Here is a 21,354-nt window from a genome sequence, read left to right as displayed (position 1 = left end):
TTGTTTTATTTATGTACATTCCAAATGTTGCCCCCCTTCTCAGTCCCCTCTCCAAAGTTGTTGTTCTCATCCTCACTTCCCTTTGCCTCTGAGAAGGTGCTCCCCTACCCTCCTAAACCCTCCCCCACCCTACAACCCCTACCTCCCATGGACCCCACCCCATCCTCCTTCCTTGAGGCATCAAGTCTCTACAGGATTAGGTACATCTTCTCCCACTGAGGCCAGACTAGGCAGTCCTCTGCTACATAAGTGTTGGAGGTATGAACCAAGTTGTGCATGCTCTTTGTTTGATGGCTTAGTCCCTGGGAACTCCTAGGGCTCCAGTTAGTTGATAGTCTTGGTCTTCCTATGGGGTTGCCATCCCCTCCAGCTCCTTCAATCCTTCTACTTTTTCACAAGGGTTCCTGACCTCAGTCCAATGGTTGGCTGTAAGTATCTGCATCTGTCTCACTCAGTTGATGGTAGAGCCTCTCAGAGGATAGTCATACTAGGCCCCTGTCTGCAAGCATCAATAATAATGTCAAGGACTGGTGCCCACCCATAGTATGGATCCCAAGTTGGACCTGCCAATCCCAAGTCAGCCATTTGTTCAGTCTCTGCTTCATTTTTGTTCCTCCATTTCTTTAGAGGGGAACAATTTGGGGTCAAAAAACTTGAAGATAGGTGTCAGCAGTTTTTATATAAAGAGCTACACAGAAAATACTTAAGAATTTGGAAGTCACATGGTCCCTAATGTAACACTCAGCTCTGATCTTATACCAGATACTGCCATAAATAATATGTAAATGAGTACCCATAGTGTGCTCTGAGAAAACCTTTGTATTTAGGGATACTAAATTTCATGTGATTTTCTTCTAGCATGAAATTTTTGTCTTTTGATTTATTTCAGCCATCTAAAACCAATGAAACTATTCTTAGTCTGTGGGCTAGGCAAAAACAGAAGGTGGGTCAGATTTTGCCAAAGACTGTAGTTTCTTTGAAAACCTCAGCAAGAAGGGACAATGCTGTATGATGAGAAGATGGCTGTAAAAATTAAAGCAGCCAGGGCTGGAGAGATGGCTCAGTGGTTAAGAGCATTGGCTGCTCTTCTAGAGGGCCTGGTTCAGTTCCCAGCACCCACCCACATGGCACGACACAATTGGGTAAATCTGGGGGCTCTGACTCCCTCACACAGACATGCATGCAGGCAAAACACTAGTGAAATAGAAATAAATAAAATTTAAAAAGAATTAAAACAGCCATGAAGAGAAGACTAGTGAATATTTATCTTTCATGTTCTGGTTATTTATTGTTTGTATCTACTATATAAAGCTCTAAAAATCATACCCTTCCATTACAGGACTGAAAATGAGCTCGTGGTCAGTGCACATAATCTAGTGGTATTCACTAGATGGCACTGTGGCTTCTGTTTGTGCAGAATGAGTTTTGAAGGTTTTTGTAATGATTGTATCACGTTTCACCAGATACATATGTATGGATATAAAATAAAGCACTTAATGAAATGTGAGGTAAAGATTAAGTTTGGCTCAACTGTAAACATTTTACTGTAATAAACACCCAACTTGAGGTTTGAAGTCAACAGTTAATTGTTGAATGCTTAATCTGTACTATGGCATAAGTTACGAATATACCTTACTCCTCCATACAGATATTCTTTAAGATATTATTACTTCAGGGACAAGATTTTCAGGTATAATATGATTATATAGTAACAAAAATTTATTAATTGTCAAATAATGTGGAATATAATGTGGAATTAGAATAAGAATAGATGAGGTGAGAGCTGTTTGTAACTATTCATTGGATGTACAGCATATAACTCAAAGTTCAGAAGGGTACCTGATATGTTACAAGACAGTCACATTCAAAGGAACCTTAATATAGTGAAATAATGAAGCCATTCTAAGAAGATGGAGACAAATAAGAAACAACAAAACGTCTTGTGCTGAATCCCCAAAGTCAGCCCTAACAGAACAGAAAGGATGAAATGGGGTTTTAAACAGAAGCACATGTGCAACATTTGGGTCTTTTTGTTGATTATGAGCTAAACAAACAAAAAACAATACTAAGAAATCTTCCTTATTTTAAATTGAATCAACAGAGACAGACTGCTTTTTGTATTCATGCATTCCCCATCTATAAATGTAACCAAGTGCAGATCAAAAACACTCAGAAAAATACATTTGTACTGAACTTGTACAGACTATAGAATATGGTGAAGTAACTGTTCACATAGCATTTCATTACATTAGTTATTTCAACTAGTATGGAGATGATTTGAAATGAATAGGAAGATATCTGTAGGTTACATACAAGCAAGGAACGTGTGAACCTACACATTTTGGTATCTGAAAGAGGACAGGGAGCCCTGGAATCAATTTTTCATAGATACTGAGAGGTGATTCTGTAACGCCTGAAAGGGTAAACTGAAGAAGTTTTCTGTTCTGCTCTGGTTAGAGCAGATCTGAAACATAATACTGAATTGGGGAAATAATTTTAAAGAAAGATATTGACAAGATCTAATGTGCCAATAGGAAGGCATTAGAGAACTGGTTAAAGGACAGTATGGAGTTTTAACCTGAAAAATGAAGATTTTGGACATAAACAATATAGTATTGCCCATTATCTGTAGCTACCAGTGAGAACACCAGCTACAGCTATGCAACATGTGTATCAGTGGGTGAAACCTGTGAAAGAAATTTTCAATCACAAGACACTATCTAAGAATTAGACTTGTACAAAATTTAGTGTTTTTTTTAAATAATGAACTCCCTTTTTTATTTTTTTATTTGATATATTTTTATATACATTTCAAATGATTTCCCCTTTTCTGGCCCCCCACTTCCTAAAAGTCACATAAGCCCCCTTCCCTCCCCTTGTTCTCCCACCCACCCCTTCCCACTTCCCTGTTCTGGTTTTGCCCTATACTGCTACACTGAGTCTTTCCAGAACAAGGGGCCACTCCTCCTTTCTTCTTGTACCTCATTTGATGTGTGGGTTATGTTTTGGGTATTCCAGTTTTCTAGGCTAATATCCACTTATTAGTGAGTGCATACCATGATTGATCTTTTGAGACTGGGTTACCTCACTTAGTATGATGTTCTCCAGCTCCATCCATTTGTCTAAGAATTTCATGAATTCATTGTTTCTAATGGCTGAATAGTACTCCATTGTGTATATATACCACATTTTTTGCACCCACTCTTCTGTTGAGGGATACCTGGGTTCTTTCCAGCTTCTGACTATTATAAATAGGGCTGCTATGAACATAGTGGAGCATATATCCTTATTACATGCTGGGGAATCCTCTGGGTATATGCCCAGGAGTGGTATAGCAGGATCCTCTGGAAGTGAGGTGCCCAGTTTTCTGAGGAACTGCCAGAATGATTTCCAGAGTGGTTGTACCAATTTGCAATCCCACCAGCAGTGGAGGAGTGAACTCCCTTTTCTTAAAGGTATTTAAATAAAGGCAGAATGGGTGCTTTCTCTGCATGTTATTGAGAATATTCACACATAGGAAGAATTTTCACACATGCAGAGTCCCTCAACTGCATGATTCTAATAATATAATTTAATAACTTTTAGTTTGATAATATAATTTAATACATTTAATTGTGATAATATAATTTAATAAATTCTATTATGGTCAAAGAAGACTGTGGAAGACTATGTAGATTTTTAAAATTGAGAACTAAAAAGATCTCAAATCATTGCTAAGTTCTTTTAAAAGTCACTATTGAACTGTAATTTAAATATTAAAATATGCCCACTTTGTTATATAATTAAATAAATTTGAGAAATATATATCCACATGTACCTACTATTACAATCTGGATATGGAATATCTAGAAAACTCAATATATAATATATTTCTAATTAATCCCCAGCTTTACTCTTAGGTTCAAGTAGTGAATTATATGCTTTATATCACTATAGAATAAAACTGTCTTCCTTATAGTTTCATATTAATTATCCATCATACTGTATATCAAAATGTATGCCTGGCAAGACACATTCAGGGAGTTGGTACTGTAAATCTCTTGATATTGATAGTGGGTATGTAGTTTTGGTCATAGTGTGATAACTGGTTGTATACTGACAATGTTTTTATATACACTGTATACAAATAAAATTTTTCTTAAAATATTGTGGGCTAGAGCTTAGGTAGCATTTATGGGAGATGCATTTAATATTTTGCCAATATATTTGAAGAAAATTATAAATATAATTGCAAATAGTCTATCACTAGAAATTACTAAAACAAGTGCAAGATCAATCCAAAGAGCATTTTAAAATAAAACTATCTATAGAAATTTCCTATATATTAAGCAAACAGATAGTAGACAGGACTCAGAATGCTAAAACTATGTTCTTTGAAAAAACTAATAAAATGGGCAGACATCTGTTAAGACAAACAAGGAATAAAAATGAAAGAAAGAAAATGAAAAAGACCAAGAGAATATTGATATTTGAACACCTTTATCTATGCGTGCATTTCTAAAAGAAATAGAATTTACTATACTGAATTAAGAAAGGAATCAGAAATATATGAGCAGTCCCCAAAATAATTATTAATGTAACTTACTCAGTAGTTTCAAATCCTCAAACAAGATCAAAATCCAAGTAACATTATTTTTTACTTTATTAAACTTTAAATGAAATTTGTTCTCAAATAATTTTTTGTGCACAATGCAATATTATTGACTTCAAATGTCATTAAATGACAAATTTTATAAAGAAGTATCTTGCTTGCATATAATTATATAGTTTAATTAGTAACTCCGAACCAGTACATATACACACATACATATGCACACAGACACACACACATACATACATACATACATACATACACACATATATGTACATAATAATGGACTTAATTAGAGTGGCATAGAGGATGTGGTCCAGGTAGGAAGTCCAGAAGGCAAAAGTTCATTCCCATTCTTTAGATTTTTTTTTCTTTGTTTAAATGATTGTTTCCTTAACTGTGCAGAAGCTTTTCAGTTTTGTGAGGTCCCAAGTGTTAATTCTTGGCCTTAATTTCATTTTTCTGAATATGTACTTCCAGCTTTCCCAGCACCATTTCATTTATTGAAGTTTCTGTCTTTTCTCTTGTGAGGTTCGTTGTTTGTTTTTGCCTTTGTCAAGTATGAGTTGGCTGTAATTTCAAGTGCTCATGTTTGGATCTTCCGTTTTATTCCATTGGTCTGCCTGTTTTTGTGCAAGCACAATATTTATTGCTTTTGTCATTATGGTTTTGTTAGCAGTCTCTCCAGTGCTATTATTTTTTGGTCATGATTGCTTTGGATATCTTTGGCCTTTTTGTTGACATACAAACTTTAGGGGATTTCTCTCTTTCTGAATAGGCCTCTAGCCACTCAGAAAATCAGTCAACAGTTGACAAATGAGGCATAGTAAAATGTAAAAACTTATATAAAAGGAAACAGTTAATTGAGTGTATAGATGGCCTACAGAATGGGAAGACTGTTTTCCAACTATTCATCTGACTTTAAAACCAGAGTGTACTAAGGATCGAAAAAACTAAACAACCTAATAGATGAATATATATTCATTCCATAAGTTCTGTTTTTCTAGAAAGCTTTCACTAATACAGTTGTCTTTGGGTTTTATCATAATAGCCCTCATCAAGTTGAGATGTGTTCCTTTCACTCCTACTTTCTCTAGGACTTTTGTCATGAAACCCTGTTGGATTTTGCCAAAGATTTGTCTGCTTCTATTGACATCATCCTGTGATTTTGTCTTTAAGTATTTTTTATGATATATTTTATGACTTGACTTACGTTGTACCAGCCTTGCATTTCCAGGAGGAATCCAACTTGATTATGCTGAATGATGTTCTTGATGTGTGCTAGTATTTGGTTTGATAGTACTTTATTGAGGATCCTCTTGTATCTATGTCCATCACAGGTATTGGTTCATACATTTGTTTTTGTTACATCTTTACCTGATTTGGTTATAAAAGTAATATTTGCTTCATTGAACAATTTCTGGAGTCAGTCATCTTTCTGTTTCTATATTTTTTGAAGAGGTTAAAAAAACATTGCTTATAGATTTTCTTTCAAAGTCTGGTAGAATTCTGCTAAGACTCGATCTGGACCGGAAGGGGTTTTTAATTGTTTGTTTGTTTGTATTTATATAGAGAGGGAGATTTTGATTATGGTCTCAGTTGCCTTTGTTATGGTTATGTTTAGGCTGCTCTCTTCTTGGTTTAACTTTGGTAGTTTGGATTAGTCGAAATAACTTTTCTATTTTAGATTTTTCAAATTAATAGAATACAGGTTCCTAAAGCATTCCCTTATAGCAATCTTCATTTCTTTGGTTTCTATTTTAATGTTTCTTTGTTCATTTCTAATTTTGTTAATTTGGGTCATCTCTTCTTTTCTTTTGCTTAGTTAGGCCAAGAAGCGAGCCCTTATAGTTATTCTTTCTTTGTATTATTTTCTTTGTTTGTATTTCATTAATTTATGCATTGATTTTTTATTATTTCTTGCTATCTGCTGAGTTTCAGATTGGTTTGTTGTAAAAGAACAAATTCCTGAGTTGCATCATTTAATTTGTTCTTTTTCTGATCTTTTTGTGTAGACACTTAGGGCTATAAACTTCCCTCTTAATTCTGACTTTTATACCCAAGAGGTTTAGTCAGAGTGCATTTTCATTTAATTCCCGGAATGTTTTCATTTCTTTCTTGATTTCTTCTTTGACGTATTCACCATTTCATAATGACTTGTTTAATCCCCATGAATTAACAACCTTACTGGAGTTTGTTTGCTTTCATTTTTTTTTTTTAGTTTTATTGCATAATGGTCAGATAAAGTGCATGGAATTATTTCAGTTTTTCTGTATTTGTTAATGTTTGATTTGTGCCTCAGGATGTGGTTAATTTTAGAAAAGTTTCCATGTGCTGCTGTGTAGATACTTTTTGTCATTTGGGTGGAATATTCTGTAGATATTTGTTAAGGCCATTTGATGCAGGATATTGTTTAATTCTGAGGTTTCTCTGGTTTTTGACCAGAGAATTGGTTAAAATAGGGTGTTGAAATTATCTACAATTATTGGTTTTGTGTTAATCTGTGTTTTTAATTCAAATAGTATGCTTTTTGTGAAATTGAGTGCACCAAACTTTGGTGCACATATGTTCAGTATTATGTTTTCCCCCTGATTAATTAATCCCCTGATTAGAATGAAGTGCCTTTCATTCTTTCTTCTGATTAGATTTGGTTTTATGTTTATTTTGTCAGCTATTAGGGTGCCAATGCCTGCTTTCTTCTTGATCCCATTTGACTAAAGTACTTTTTCCTGTCATTTCAATTTAAGATAGTACCTATCTTTAAATCTGAGTTTCTTATAGGCAACAGGATGTGGATTTTTTCCCCAACATAATATTTTTATTGATTACTTAAGAATTTCCCATCATGTATCCCAATCAGATTAAATTCCCAGTCCTCTCAGGTCTGCTCCCTACTCTTGTGACCTCTCCTACAAAAGAAGAAAGAAAAAACACAAGTCCAATTTGTGTTGTCCATATACTGTCTGGAGCATGATCAAACTCCCAGTAGCCAGTCCCTTAAAGAAAACTGAGTCCTTCCTCATCTGCACTCCTACCAGAAGCCCTCAATTGTGGGGAGTTTACACTTCAGCATCCTTATCACAATTTTAAGGGTTCTTTTTGATGCTTTCTGTCTAGGCTGTTACTTTGGGAGGTACAGGGGACAGCGAGGGGTGAGGGTAGTGTTGGTCACAGAAGCTTTCTGTGTACCTTTATTTTCAACTCTAAGTCTGCAGTCATTAGTATTACTGCAAAAGTAGCTTCCTTGCCTTTTAGAGTCAGTCAGCAAGAGCATGGATCAAGAATTTCCATATGAGTTCTGGCCACGGCAAGGCCAGCAGACAACAAGGACTACAGATTTCCACATGGTTTCCAGGGATGGTACAGACTCTGGACATCAACACAGCCTTCTGCTGCAGTATGGGCCACAATAGATTTGGTTTTTGTTTTTTAAATACATTGAGCTTGCTTGTGTGATTTGATTATAAAGTTGAGCCCATTGATGTTTAGAGTTGTGATTGAAAGATGTGTATAGATGGCAATTGCTAGTGCTTTTGCTGTTCTATTTATTGTGCTGGTTTGTATTATTAGTTGGTTTTTATTTTATTTTGTTATAGCCTTTTTCCCTCGAGTCTCTTGGCTGTGCTTACTCCTCTTTTTAGTTCAGAGTATTGCTTCTGTGTAGTGGGGACGTTTGCTGTTCTGCTTTATGTGATTTTGTTAGGATGTTTGGATTATGGAAAGTTTTTCATTTTTCTTTATCTATGACAGTTTTTCTAGGGACAGTAGTCTAGTTTTCCTGTCATAATCTTTTAGATTTTGGAATGTCTTATTCCGGACTCTTCTGGCTTTCAGAGTTTTCATTGAGAAATCAATGTATTGTCATGGGTTTTCCTTTATATGTGACTTGGGTCCCCCCCCCCCCGCAGCTTTGAATATTTTTTCATTGTTCTGTATATTTAATATTTGTACTGGCTAGTTTATGTCAACTTGACATAAGGTAGAGTTATTTAAAAGAAGGAACCGTGATTGAGAAAATGCTCTAATAAGATTGACCTGTGGGCAAGTGTTTGGTGCAATTTCATGATTGATAATTGATATGGGATAGCCCAGCTCACGTGGGGTAGTACCATCCCTACTCTAGTGGAGAGAGTTCTATAAGTGGAGAGAGCACAAGCAGGCCACGAGGAGCAAGCCAGTAAACAGCACTCCCTCAGGGCTCTATCAGCTCCTACCTCCAAGTTCCTGCCCCAACTTTCCTTCATTATGGACTGTGATGGTTAAATGTAAGCTAAAATAAACTCTTTTCTTTCCAAGATACTTTAGATCACAGTGCTTTTATCACAACAGTAGAAACCTTGACTAAGATTATGTTTTAACTATGATTGTGGTGCTAAGGGCCAAACCTACAGCGTTGTTCATATTAGGCAAGTATCCTACCAGTGATTTACCTCATCCTCGTTTTTTTTTTTTTTTTGTTTTGTTTTTGTTTTTTTTTTTACTTCTTTTTTGTTTTATCTTTCAGTTAATTAAATTTCTCTTTACCTATTTCTAATGTATTGTTTTTCTCTTTGTATTGTTTTCATTTTGCTTATTACATATTTCACTTCAGGAAGTTCCCTCTTTTCAACATTTCAAGGTCACATTTTCAAATAGTCTTCAGGGATGGAGAGGTGGCTCAGTGACTGGTCTTGCAGGGGGCTTCAGGCTACTTTCACAGTACTCATTTAGTGGCTCACAATTGACTGGAACTCCAGTTCCAGAGGATTTGATGCCCTCTTCTGGGTCCTAAAGCATGTAATTCACATGCATACATGTAGGCATAGCACACAACACATAAAAATAAATCATTAAAATCAGTCTTTGTTTCCATGAAGCTCACTGATAGTCAAAAAATGTTAAATCTGTTATAGTGTAGGAAAAGCTAATTAGAGTGCACACAAGGTTGAAAATCACTATAATTGTGTCACTAGGTACTAATACTAATATGTCTATTTGAGTTTTAAATATATTTTTTATTTTTTCAAACTTTGAAAGCATAGTTGTTCTATAACTAGTTTTTTATTGTTACCCCAGTTTCTGCATCTTGAATATGTTTCTGTGAGCTAATGTTTTTGCTGTTATTCATTTATTATTTCTGGTTCTATAGGATACTTGGTTATTTTTTAAATGTTTATAGCTCATCATTCTTGAAAATTTATTTATGAAATGTTTTGAAACCCAAAATGAAATGAATGTTCCTTCTCCTAGAAAGGATTTCCTTTTTTTCTTGCATATGTTTGGGAGCAATTTATTCATAACTTTAGGTCTTTTGAGCCCTTTCTCCACCAGATACTGTAATTTAGGGCTACAAACAAATAAGTTTGACTTGTATTACACCTCATGGAACAATTTCTTTCTGTGTGATGTACTCTCTTTTATCCAGTGCCAAAGTCACTTTGTCTCTGGTCTCCTGGAATAGTTATATGTGGGATTAAGTGTACTTCTGACTTAGTCTAATCATATGATCTTGTGGAATTTGGTGTCTAGTTCCTGATTTACCAAGGCCTGTAAAATTTTCAGTAAATTTTTGACCATATTCACAAACACCTACCAGCCAAGGGGGTTTTCATTCTCTACTTATCTTTCTGGGTCTCAGTTTTTTCTTCAATTTGACTTCATGACTTTTTGCTACTTTCCCAATTGTCCTATAATTTTGTTTTAGGTTAAATTATTTGAAGTATATTATCCAATATTTATGGTTGTTTTCAGAAGGAAAGTTCTCTTAACATGGCTTATTCACTCTTGTTCTAGAAGCAAATCTATTTCTCTGACCTTGTAAGGCAATAGATCTTTTAAAAAAAATTTTAGGTCCTTTCTTTTCATTGTGAGTATCCCACAATAGTTGTGTCTAACAATGATATTAGTAAAATATGGTGAGAACTTTTACAAAATCAAGCCTATGGTTTTTGTTTTCTTTTCAGGCTAAAGAGGCCATAACAGAAGCTGAGCAACACGATCCTACAAACACTTTCACTCAGTATTGTATATTCAAGATCGCAATCATGGAGGGTGACATTTACAGAGGTATAAATGTTCTTTATGCATTAATGTTTACAATAAAAAATCCTCAGAGAATAAAACTGCACAGTAAGTAAATGGTTTTCACAATTGTAGACTGAATATATATAATAATCCTTACATAAAAATTATATAATAATGCACAACAAAACTAGAGGGTATGTGAAAGTATTTTTTTAAAAAAAGCAACCACCTATCTAAAGGATCTTAAATGGACAAATATTTACAGCAGTTAAAAATTAACCTTTAAATCAAAGTCTTTGGGTACTTTTTGACTTGTTCACTAATGTTGTAAAATGTTAATAATAATAATAATAATAATAATAATAATAATCAACCCTAATCTTCAAATGGAATTTTTCTTTGCAAAGTGACAAGGTTAGTGTTGTAGACAATGGTGCACATCACATCAGTGCTGTGTTCTCCCATTAACTCAGCATAGTCTGTTACCTGTTATGTCTACATGCACATGTGTATATATAACTAGCATGTACTCATTTTAAGTTTTAATCCTTTTCACACTTGCATAAGGGGGAAAATTCTGAAGCAACCTGAACTCTTGATAAGTTGCCATTAAATAAGGAGATTAAGGAGCTTAAGCAAATGGATGGAAACAGAAACCATAGAAAACAAATTACTCAACTATTTACAGTTACTATATACCAGAGATTATGTTATTCATGCTAGAAAAATATAATGTAATAAATATGTCATAAAATAGGTTGTAGACTTCAATAATTAAAAAATAGTATTAACTTAGAATTTGATCTGTATCAAGATTAATATTGGTTTCATGTCTGTCTTACTGCTTTCAGTAGGGACTTCTCGGCATTTGTATTACTTGATACTGTATCTTAAGGGATAAAAGAACTTTAAATTTCATGAGACATTTTTACCAATTAGTGTGCAAAACTTTTCCTTATTAAAACTTTTTTCAAAACTTTAAACAGAATTATTTGACCTAAATTCAAACTATATTTATGTCAGTGTGTACGTGTGTGCGTGTGTGTGTGTGTGTGTGTGTGTGTGTGTGTGTGTGTACACGTGTGTGTACATGATGCCACAGCATTTGGAGGTTAAATGAAAACTTCATGGAGTTGCTTCTCTCCTTCACTTTCATGTAGGTTCTGGGTATTTAGCTCAGGTCAACAGGCTTGTCCAGTAAGCACCTTTAGCCACTAAGCCATTTTACTGTTCCTTTTAGATGTTTATATTAATATATATATTGATTATATATAATGTTAGGTTTCATTATGACATCTTCATATATGGATATAATGTAGCTTCTATTGATTTCCAGTCCCAGCCATGGACTCTTTCCTATGGATCAGGCCTCAAATCCTGTCAAAAAGTGGTTGATTACTCTCAAATCTGACATGCCCCGATTAGCATCTTGCCTGGCTTGTCAGTGGTGTCACTCCCAGCTGAGTAAGCCTCTTGATGACAATTCTCCATGAGTTAACTTCCATAGCACCTTGTGGCACAATGATGGCTAGCCAGGAAGAAGAAGGCAGCTTCCAGTCTAGTTGTAGCTGGATTTCTCTGTATCCTGACACTAGGGTTTATGGTATTTTCAACTATAGGGTTAGAGCTATCCAGTTTTAACCGCTTTGGACCACCAACAGCAGTGGTAATTGCCTGTATTGTTTTGGGGGCCTCCAGGTCTCCTCTGACCAAAACACCACAGTCCTGCCACTGGACTTTTTATTTAATAATCCGTGGCTTCTGAAAGCAGCTTTACCACTCATTCAAATTCCTTTTCATTCATTTTGTTTTTTATTAGCTTATCAATGATCAAATAGTTCTCTATTGATTTTTCATATATCATATTGGGATCATAATATCACATCAATCATAATTATAATTGAACCTCCCTCAATTCCCTATCCCTTTCCCCCTTTTTTATTTATTTTTTAATACTCCAGATTTTATTCCTCCCCCGCCCAGCCCCAGTCCACCCTCCAACTAGTTCACATCCCATTCCTCCTCCCCACCCCCTGTCTCCATGAGGATGTCCCCACCCCACCCCCCACTTGACCTTTAAACTCCTTGGAACCTCCAGTCTCCTGAGAGTTGGGAGCATCTTCTCTGATTGAACACAGACCTGGCAGTCCTCTACTGTATGTTGTTGGGGATCTCAAATCATCTGGTGTATGCTTCCTGTTTAGTGATCCAGTGTCTGAGAGATCTCAGGGCTCCAGATTAATCGAGACAGCAGGTCCTCTTACAGGGTTGCCCTTCTCCTCAGCTTCTTCCAGCTTATCCCTGATTCAGCCACAGGGGTCATCTGCTTCTGTTCATTGGTTGGGTGCAAATAATTGCATCTGATTTTTTTCACCTGCTTGTTGGGTCTTCCAGAGTGTAATCATGCTAGGTCCCTTTTGTGAGTGCTCCATAGCCTCAGTAACAGTGTCAGGCCTTGGGGCCTCCCTTGAGCTGGATCATACTTTGGACCTGTCCCTGGACCTTCTTTTCCTCAGGCTCCTCTCCATTTCCATCCCTGCAGTTCTTTTAGACAGGAACAATTATGGGTCAGAGTTGTGACTGTGGGATGGCAACCCCATCCCTCACTTGATGCCTTGTCTTCCTGGTGGAGGTGGGCTCTACAAGTTCTCTCTTCCTACTGTCAGGAGAGTCTCCAAGGTCTCTGATGCATTCTGGAGAGTTCCCCCAACCTCCTACCTCCAGAGATTGCCTGTTTCCATTCTTTCTGCTGGATCCCTTTTCCCTCTTAGTCCTTTTTATCCCTAGTATTCCCACTTAGACTTTTATATCATGTGCATTCTACAAACCTCACTCCCTTAAAGAATCTTTTTACCTCTCTAATAGGCCCCTTTCCAGTTTCCTGGGCCCTCCACTTACTCCCACATAAATGAGCATATAGAAAAATTGTAAGCTAGGATCTGCAAATGACACAAAACATGTGGTTGTTTTTTCCTCTTTGAACCTCACCTAATATATTCTCTAGTTCTGTCAATTTCCCCAAAAATTCCATTTTTAATAGCTGAATAAAACGTCATTTTGTATATTTTTCACATCTTCATTATTCTTTTGCTGCTGGAATCCAGATTGATTCCATTTCCTAGCTTTTGGTAATAGAGAAGCTGTGCAGAGACATGGGCATGCAAGTACCTCTGTACTGTAGTAGGTTAGCTGTTCAGGAGTGGTAGCACTGGCTTCTTTTGAGAAAGTCTTTTGAGAAACCTCTACACTGTTTTCCATAGGAACTGTAGCAGTTTACACCCCACCAGAAGTGAATAAATAAATGGTCTCTGGCCTCCACATTTTTCAGCATTTGTTGTAATTGTTTCCTTGATAGCCAATTAAACTAGGGTGACATAAAATTTCAAAGTAGTTTTAATTTATTTTCCTAGTGGATATGAATGTTGAACTATTTATCAAATAGTCGTTGGTCTTCTTTTGGAAATTCTCTGTTCAGTTTGTTAGCTTATTTAGTAAAAGATATTTTCAATAAAAATATATATCACTTTCTCTCTTCCCATTCCTCCCTCCAGCTCCTCCCAGGTATCCTCCTTCCTATCCTCCATTACCCCCTCTAGCCCCTCCCATGTCCCCCCAAATCTCAGCTTTATAGTAGTTTTTCTTGGATTATGCATGTACAAATATACAAATGCAACCTACTGAGTTCTTTTTTTTTCTTGTGTGTATATGTTTTCAGGGCTGGCCAAGTAATACTGGAAAGGCTAATTCTCCTCCCCCTCCCCATCTCTAACTGTAACTCTATCTCTATCTCTCTAATTAGTTAGTTGTAGTTTTTTGTCTATGTGTAGGACCCTGTGAAAAAATACCCATTTCTATATTAGCATGTCTATTGATATTGGCACTGTTTTGGTTTTGTTTATGCAGCCAGTTGTATGAGAGATTGTTTCACAACAGACTTCTTGGTATTCTGGCTCTTAAAATATTTTCATGGATATTTAACATATTTCATAGATGTAGGAGCTATGATATAGAAGTATCAACTGGGGCTTGGCTCCCCACAATTCATTGATCTTTGCATTGTATCCAGTTGTGTTTTTTTTTTTTCTGAGACAGAATTTCTCTGTCCTGCAACTCTGTAGACCAGGCTTCAAACTCAGAAATCTTCCTGCCTCTGCCTCCCAAGTGCTGGGATTAAAGGTGTGCACCACCACTGCTCTGCCAGTTGTGGCTTTCTGTGATGGTCTTCATTTGCTGTAATGAGAGGCTTCTCTAATGAGGGGTAGACCTCCACTTATCTGTGGGTATAAGAATAAGATGTAGAATGTAGTGAGGAATTGTGCTGGTTTAGCACACCAATGGTAATAGATTCTTTTCTAAGTACCATGACCTCACTAGCTCCAGGAAAGTGGCTAGATTTTTAGTACTAAGAATGATTTCCCTCCTGTTGAGTGGGCCCTAAGTCCAATTAGATAGCCTGGTTACCACCAACATATGAGTGCTATTTTTTGCACTGTTACAGACATCATTCCATAGTATCATTGTTGTAGTTCATAGATGTTTGTGCTAGGTAGGACTATTAATTACTTTACTCCCTTGGCAGCTTCCATAGTATTTTCTGGTACCATAGAACCTAGGCCACAGGAAGGAGGCCTTCAGATTAGATCCATCTTGAACCTTCTTGAATCCTATTTCCAAAATGTCTTTAGCAACAGAGGCTTGCCCTCAACCTGTGAGAAGCTCTTGAGCTACTCCAACAATCTACATTGTTTGGGGAGTCACTTGAACTACCCTGGTCACCCAATAGAACATTTTTAAATTTTACCATGCCATATTTGTCAATTGTTGGCTCTATTTCCTGAATGGCTAGAGGCCTCTCCAGAAAGTCCATACCTGTACATATCTTGAAGTGTTGTCTTTATTTTTCTTACTTTAATACATTTAATTCATTTATACTCAATTATTATGCATGGTGAGAGATGATCTGGTTTCATTCTTTTCCATGTACATGTCCAGTTTTCCAAAAACTTCTTTGCTAAAGAAGATGCCTTTTCCCCAAGGTTTAATTTTGACACCTTTGTCAAAAATCAGGTGGCTCTTTCTGTGTGGGCTTATACATGGGCCCTCCATTTAATAACATTTTATTGATTTTCCTGTCTGTTTTTATGCTTGTTCCATCCCATCTGTCATAGTTTTTTCCTGTTTCTGTGATAAATACCCTGTCAAAAGTAACTTAAATTCACAGTTCAAGACAGTCTATAATGGTGGAGACATCAACTCAGCAGAACTCGGAATCAGCTGGTAACATTGCATTCTCAATGAAGAGATGAGAACAATGAATGCATGAATGTTAGTGTGCAGTTCAATTTCTTCACCCTATACAAGTCAGCATCTCTTTCCAAATGAGTGATGTAACCACCTTAGTTAGCATTAATGATCACACTGTTTAAGAATGCCATTTCTATTTCTGTGAAAAATACTGTAAGAATTTTAAAACTTCTTTATTTTTGAAAATTTATTCCTATATGGAATGAAAGATAATCAACTTCCCTATGTCCCTTATTCTAGTTTGGTTTTCTGTATTGATGATAAGTACCATGATCCAAAGCAACTTGGAGGACAAAAATGGTTTCTTTCATGTTACCTTTTATAGTCCATTATCAAGGGAAACTAAGGCAGGAGAAACTCAATTCAGTAAAATGGTGCAGAGAAAATGAAACACTACTTAATGGCTTCTTTGTTCTGACTTGGCTCAGCTACCCTTCTTATATAGGCCAGGACAAATTACCTTGGTATGGCCATATTAACAGTGGTCTGGAGTCTCCTATGTCAGTTACAATAAGAAAATGCTCTACAGACATGTCTACAAGCCAACCTGATCTGTTCAATTCTTCAGCTGAGTTTCCTTCTTTCTAGTTTATCTCTGTTTGTGTCAAGTTGATAGTTGAAACTGTGATATTTCCCCTAACCTAACTTCTCCCTACTTCATTTGTTTTTGTTTTTATCATTCACTAAGTCCAGTTAGTGCTGCCCATATGTGCATGAGTGTGAGGCCACTCACTAGCTCACAAGGAAACCTACATCCTCAAAAGAGAATTCTTTCTCCCCTAGCAACTAAACAATACTGGTATTTCCTAAGTGAGGAGTGTGCCTGGAGATCACCTATGGTATGGTGTGATTTTGGCTAGCTTGATGTTTTGTAGGTCTTGTGCAGTAACTACCTTCTTGTGGAGAATGTTACTTAAGGGGGAGTGTAATATAATATAGTATGAGTCAAACAAAAGCAATGAAGTGGAATACTAGGGGAAGAAAAGCTTAAGCAAGGATGGGTATGGGAGTATGGGAGAAATTAGGAAGTGAAGAGGAGGGATAGCTCAACAGAAGGGGTATTAAAAGCCATATGGAAACTTACTATGTCACAATCCAACTTTAAGAGGTGGAAAGATAATAGGATACATGTGAAATGAAATAGATGAAGTAGGGAATACCAAATTTAAAGGAGTAAGTGGGGGGTTGAGATGGGCAAATAGAGGGCAGAAGAGGTAGTGGTAGGTTAACCAAACTCTAAGGATCTATGAAAAAGCTTTATGGAAACCAACTTGTTAGTAAACTAGTTTCGAAATACAACCAAAAAGGAGTTCAGACAGAATTGTTATGCATGGTTTGACAACACTGTTGTTCTCTGAAGGCATGAGAGATTAAATGAAAATCACAGTACAAGGCATCAGTACAAGTACAAGAAGGTTTAGCTTCTTATTAGTTATTGGTCAAGGAGGCCCGGACATTTTCAAAGAAACATAGGCTGTTGACATTACCATTGTTTGCTCACAATAACTGCATGGTAAAACACAACACATGCTAGCTTCAGGACATAGAAAAGTCAAACTTAAAGTGGCAGAAAAACTTCCTCCTTGTTGATTAGCATTCATGGTGCCAGAAAATGCTATTCATGGTTGGTTGGAAGAATGCACATCAGTGGTCTTACCACAACATTAACCTGCTGGGCAAGCTATGCCTACTCGTACAAGAGTGGCAAGATAACTAATAGCTTTCTGATTCAATTTTAGGTCAGCTTCACAGGAAGGGATTTCATGTGTGGTACTGCAATCCTGGTCAAAAGCCCATGGTTGGGGAGATCATAGGTCCTCAGATACTGTTGGAAATTTGGTTGCTATTGTATTGCATCTATAGATTTCCTTGGGAAGAACAGCAATTTTTACAATATTAAGTCCTCCAATCAATTCTGAACCTCATTGGTAGCTTGTCATATCTGATGTGGAAACTTAAGAGTTCTTTGCAAAGTCAGTTGTGTCAGATGGTGTTTTGCTAGGGAAAACATGTGAGGGAGTGTTTTCCTGAAGTGGACAGAGGTGAAAGGATGTTATGCTCAAGCAAGCACATGAAAGGACAGATGATGAAGGATTCTTAGCTATCAACATGCATGTATTGGTTTGCCTTACATACATTGTTAAGCTCCATTTGTTGTGACTCAATAGAAACACATCAAAAAACTTCTCAAGAGATTCCTGCCACTTTTGCAGATTTGGGCTAATTGGCAGAATAATGTTAGCTGATATAGAGTCGTGGAGTTTTGCTAAGACAGACCCATGTGCAAGACACATGTGCTGAGGACCCATGGAAGGAGGACATGTGATGTTTGCAGGGAGTATGACTAGGACTCAGCAGAAAATGAATGACAGGACTCAACAGACAATGACTGAGGCTGAGCTAGGCTTGCTTATAGATTTAGCTTTCCAAAGCTCTTTCATCTCCCATGTTTGCTGATCTTCACTTCACTCCAAGAGGCATAGTCAAGAACTTCTGGTGCTACCAGTGGTCCTAATGCCTCCTGCTGACTAGTGCTCATTCTGGCTGAGACCTGGCTGTTCCTGCTAGGTTGTACCACTGCTGCTGCTATCCTGACACTACTGAACTTAACTGTTGGTGTATCTATGGAGTGTTTGCGAGTGGATTGAGCTGCCACTGCTAACCTGTGAACTGAATTGCTGATTTCCTGACAGTGCAGATGGGATTTGCTCCAAAGAACAATTTCTAAACAGGTCCACTTCCCCAGATCCTAATAACCTTTCTTTCCCACTGTCTCTGGTGGGTGGTGGGCTAGAGAGGAGGTTAAAGTGTTTAAGAACCATTATTAAAAATAGGGTTGAAAAAAAATAAAAAAATAGGGTTGAGAAACATCTAAGCCTACATATATTTTTTTATCTCTTCCTTTAATAATTCTGGTCTTCCCTCTTTAGTTTGGCTAGACATTTGTCAATTTTACTGACCTTTCCCCCCCCCCCAAAGAATTCATTCATTGATTCTTCTCAATTATTTTGTTCTATGTAATTAATTTCTTCCCCCAGTCTTTATTATTTATTTATATTTACTGCTGCAGGGTTTGCCTTAATCTTATTTTTCCAAGGTTCTATGACACATAATTAGGTTATTTAAGATCTCTCTGAATTTTTAATGTTCACTTATGGCTATGAACTTCGTTCTTTATACTGCTTTCATTGTATTTTACAGGTTTTGGTATGTTGTGTCTTCATTTTCATTAAATTCTGGAGATTACTAATTTTATCCTCAATTTTTCAATAATCCATTTATTATTGCATATTGTGTTGTTTAATCTCTATACGTTTATGAAATTTTCTGAAGTTTCTCTTGGTGTTGAGGTTTAGATTTATTTTGTTGTAATCAAATGAGATATAAGACATTATTTGAATTTTTATCTGCATCTTAAATACTGTGTGTGTGTGTGTGTGTGTTTGTATGTGTGTGTGTCCAAAGAGATCAGAAGGTTTGAATCCTTTGAAGCTGGAGTATAGGGATCTATGGCCCAACTGATATGGGTGCTGGTACACTAACTCGAGCCCTCTGCATGAGCAGCAGACACTCAAATGCTGAACTCTCTCTCCCACCCATTTCTGTGGTTTTTTTAATCCTTGCTTTGTATCCTATTCTATACAATCTATTTCAGAGTCAGTTCCATGGAGTCCTGAAAAGGATGTGTATTCTGTAGTGTTTGGATGAAATGCCTTGTGGGTATATGTTAAGGCCATTTTATCTATGGTTGTCATTTAATTTGATGTATCTATATTTTGTTGTTGTTGTTGTTGTTAGGATGACCTATTGTTAAGAGTCGGATATTGAAGTAACCCTTATATCAAATAGTGTTTGTTTTATGAAACTGAATGTGCTCCCTGCTCGGTGCATGTGTTCAGAATTGTAATGCCTTTTTGATTGGTTGTTCCATTGCTCAGTATAAAGTGGCTATTTTTTAATGTCTTCTGACTAGTCTTAGTCTGATCTATTTTCTTTTTTTGTCAGCTACTAGAATAGCAATGCCTTCTAGTTTCCTAGTTCTAGTGTATAGAATACCTTTTTAGCATCCTTTATAGCCTAATATAGTGTCTATTTTTATGTCAAGGTGTGTTTCTTAGAGGCAGGATTTTTTGAGGCCCCCACGGAATGGGGAGGCCTGGCGGGTGGCAGTGGGTGGGGGTGATGGGAACATCCTCTTGAATGGGGTGGGGGAGGAATTGTATGAGGAACTGTTGGGAGGGTAGCCCGAGACTGGGGTAATAACTGAACAGTAAAAAAATAAAAATGAAAAAATCCAATTCATTTGTCATTGTCTTTTTTTTTTTTGGTGTCTTTTTTTTTATTCGATATAATTTATTTACATTTCAAATGATTTCCCCTTTTCTAGCCCCCCCACTCCCCGAAAGTCCCGTAAGCCCCCTTCTCTTCCCCTGTCCTCCCATCCACCCCTTCCCACTTCCCCGTTCTGGTTTTGCTGAATACTGTTTCACTGAGTCTTTCCAGAACCAGGGGCCACTTTGATTGGGTAAATGAGATGTTTAGCATTCATATTGATTATTGAAAGTGTCTGTTTTTATTGTAGAGTTTGGTATTTTCTTAATCCTCATCTTCTTAGCTACTATTGTAGGATTCTTAATTTTTTTCCCTGTAGCCCCTTGGCTGTGTTTTTATTTCTCTTCGTCCAAAACAATTTCTTCTAATAACATCTGATAAGGTGACTTATTGGCCATAAATTTCTTACTCTCCTTTTATCACAAAAAGTTTTTCTTTATCCATGAATTATAACATATTGTTTTCCTAGGTACTATTGTCTGGATTGGCAGCTGTGATATTTCAGAACTTGAAATGCATCATTCCATACTTTTCTGGCTTTTAAAGTTTCTGATGAGAAAGCAGCTGATATTCTGATTGGCCTGCTTTATATGTGGTCTAGGTTTTTGTTTGTTTGGTTGGTTTGGTTTTAGTTTGGTTTTGTCTTTTTACAGTATCCAACATATTTAAATGTAATGTGAGAAGTTTCTTTTATAGATCTCTGAATTCAGTGTTCCATATGTCACTGGTTCTTGGATGGTACTTGGATAGTACTTGGATGGAACTCTCCCTCAATTTGGGAAAATTTTCAATGTAATTGTATTTAAAATACTTTCTATGCATTTGTCATGGAATTTTTCTTTTTTATGTTCAAAATTTTTTGTTTTTTTTATGGTATCCCAGAGATCCTTTCATATGTTTTTAAAATGTATTTTTGTCCTCATCTTCAAGCCTTCCTGATCCTTTCTCTTGGCAAGCTTTATAGTGACTTTTTAATTTGACTTATTGTTCATTTCCAGCATCATTTTCTTTTTTTCAGTATTTCTACCTCTCTATCTCATTTTTATATCTTTGTTGACTCATATAATATTCAGCCATTTGTGTTCCTTGGGAATTCATTCTAGAGCTTATTCACATCATTTTTT

The 21,354-nt window shown here is 36.4% G+C and overlaps 1 protein-coding gene across 1 annotated transcript in view; it reads left to right on the top strand.

The window, feature by feature from the left end:
- Tex11 (testis expressed 11) overlaps positions 1–21,354 on the top strand; it is a 246,191-nt gene that overhangs the window by 128,393 nt on the left and 96,444 nt on the right. Inside the window, exon 16 of the mRNA XM_052170254.1 lies at positions 10,534–10,636. Coding sequence (XP_052026214.1) covers positions 10,534–10,636 — 103 coding nt within the window. The remainder of the gene's footprint in view (positions 1–10,533; positions 10,637–21,354) is intronic.

Source organism: Apodemus sylvaticus, chromosome X (assembly GCF_947179515.1).
Source record: "Apodemus sylvaticus chromosome X, mApoSyl1.1, whole genome shotgun sequence".
NCBI lineage: Eukaryota > Metazoa > Chordata > Mammalia > Rodentia > Muridae > Apodemus > Apodemus sylvaticus.
This window is presented reverse-complemented; position numbering and strand designations above follow the sequence as displayed.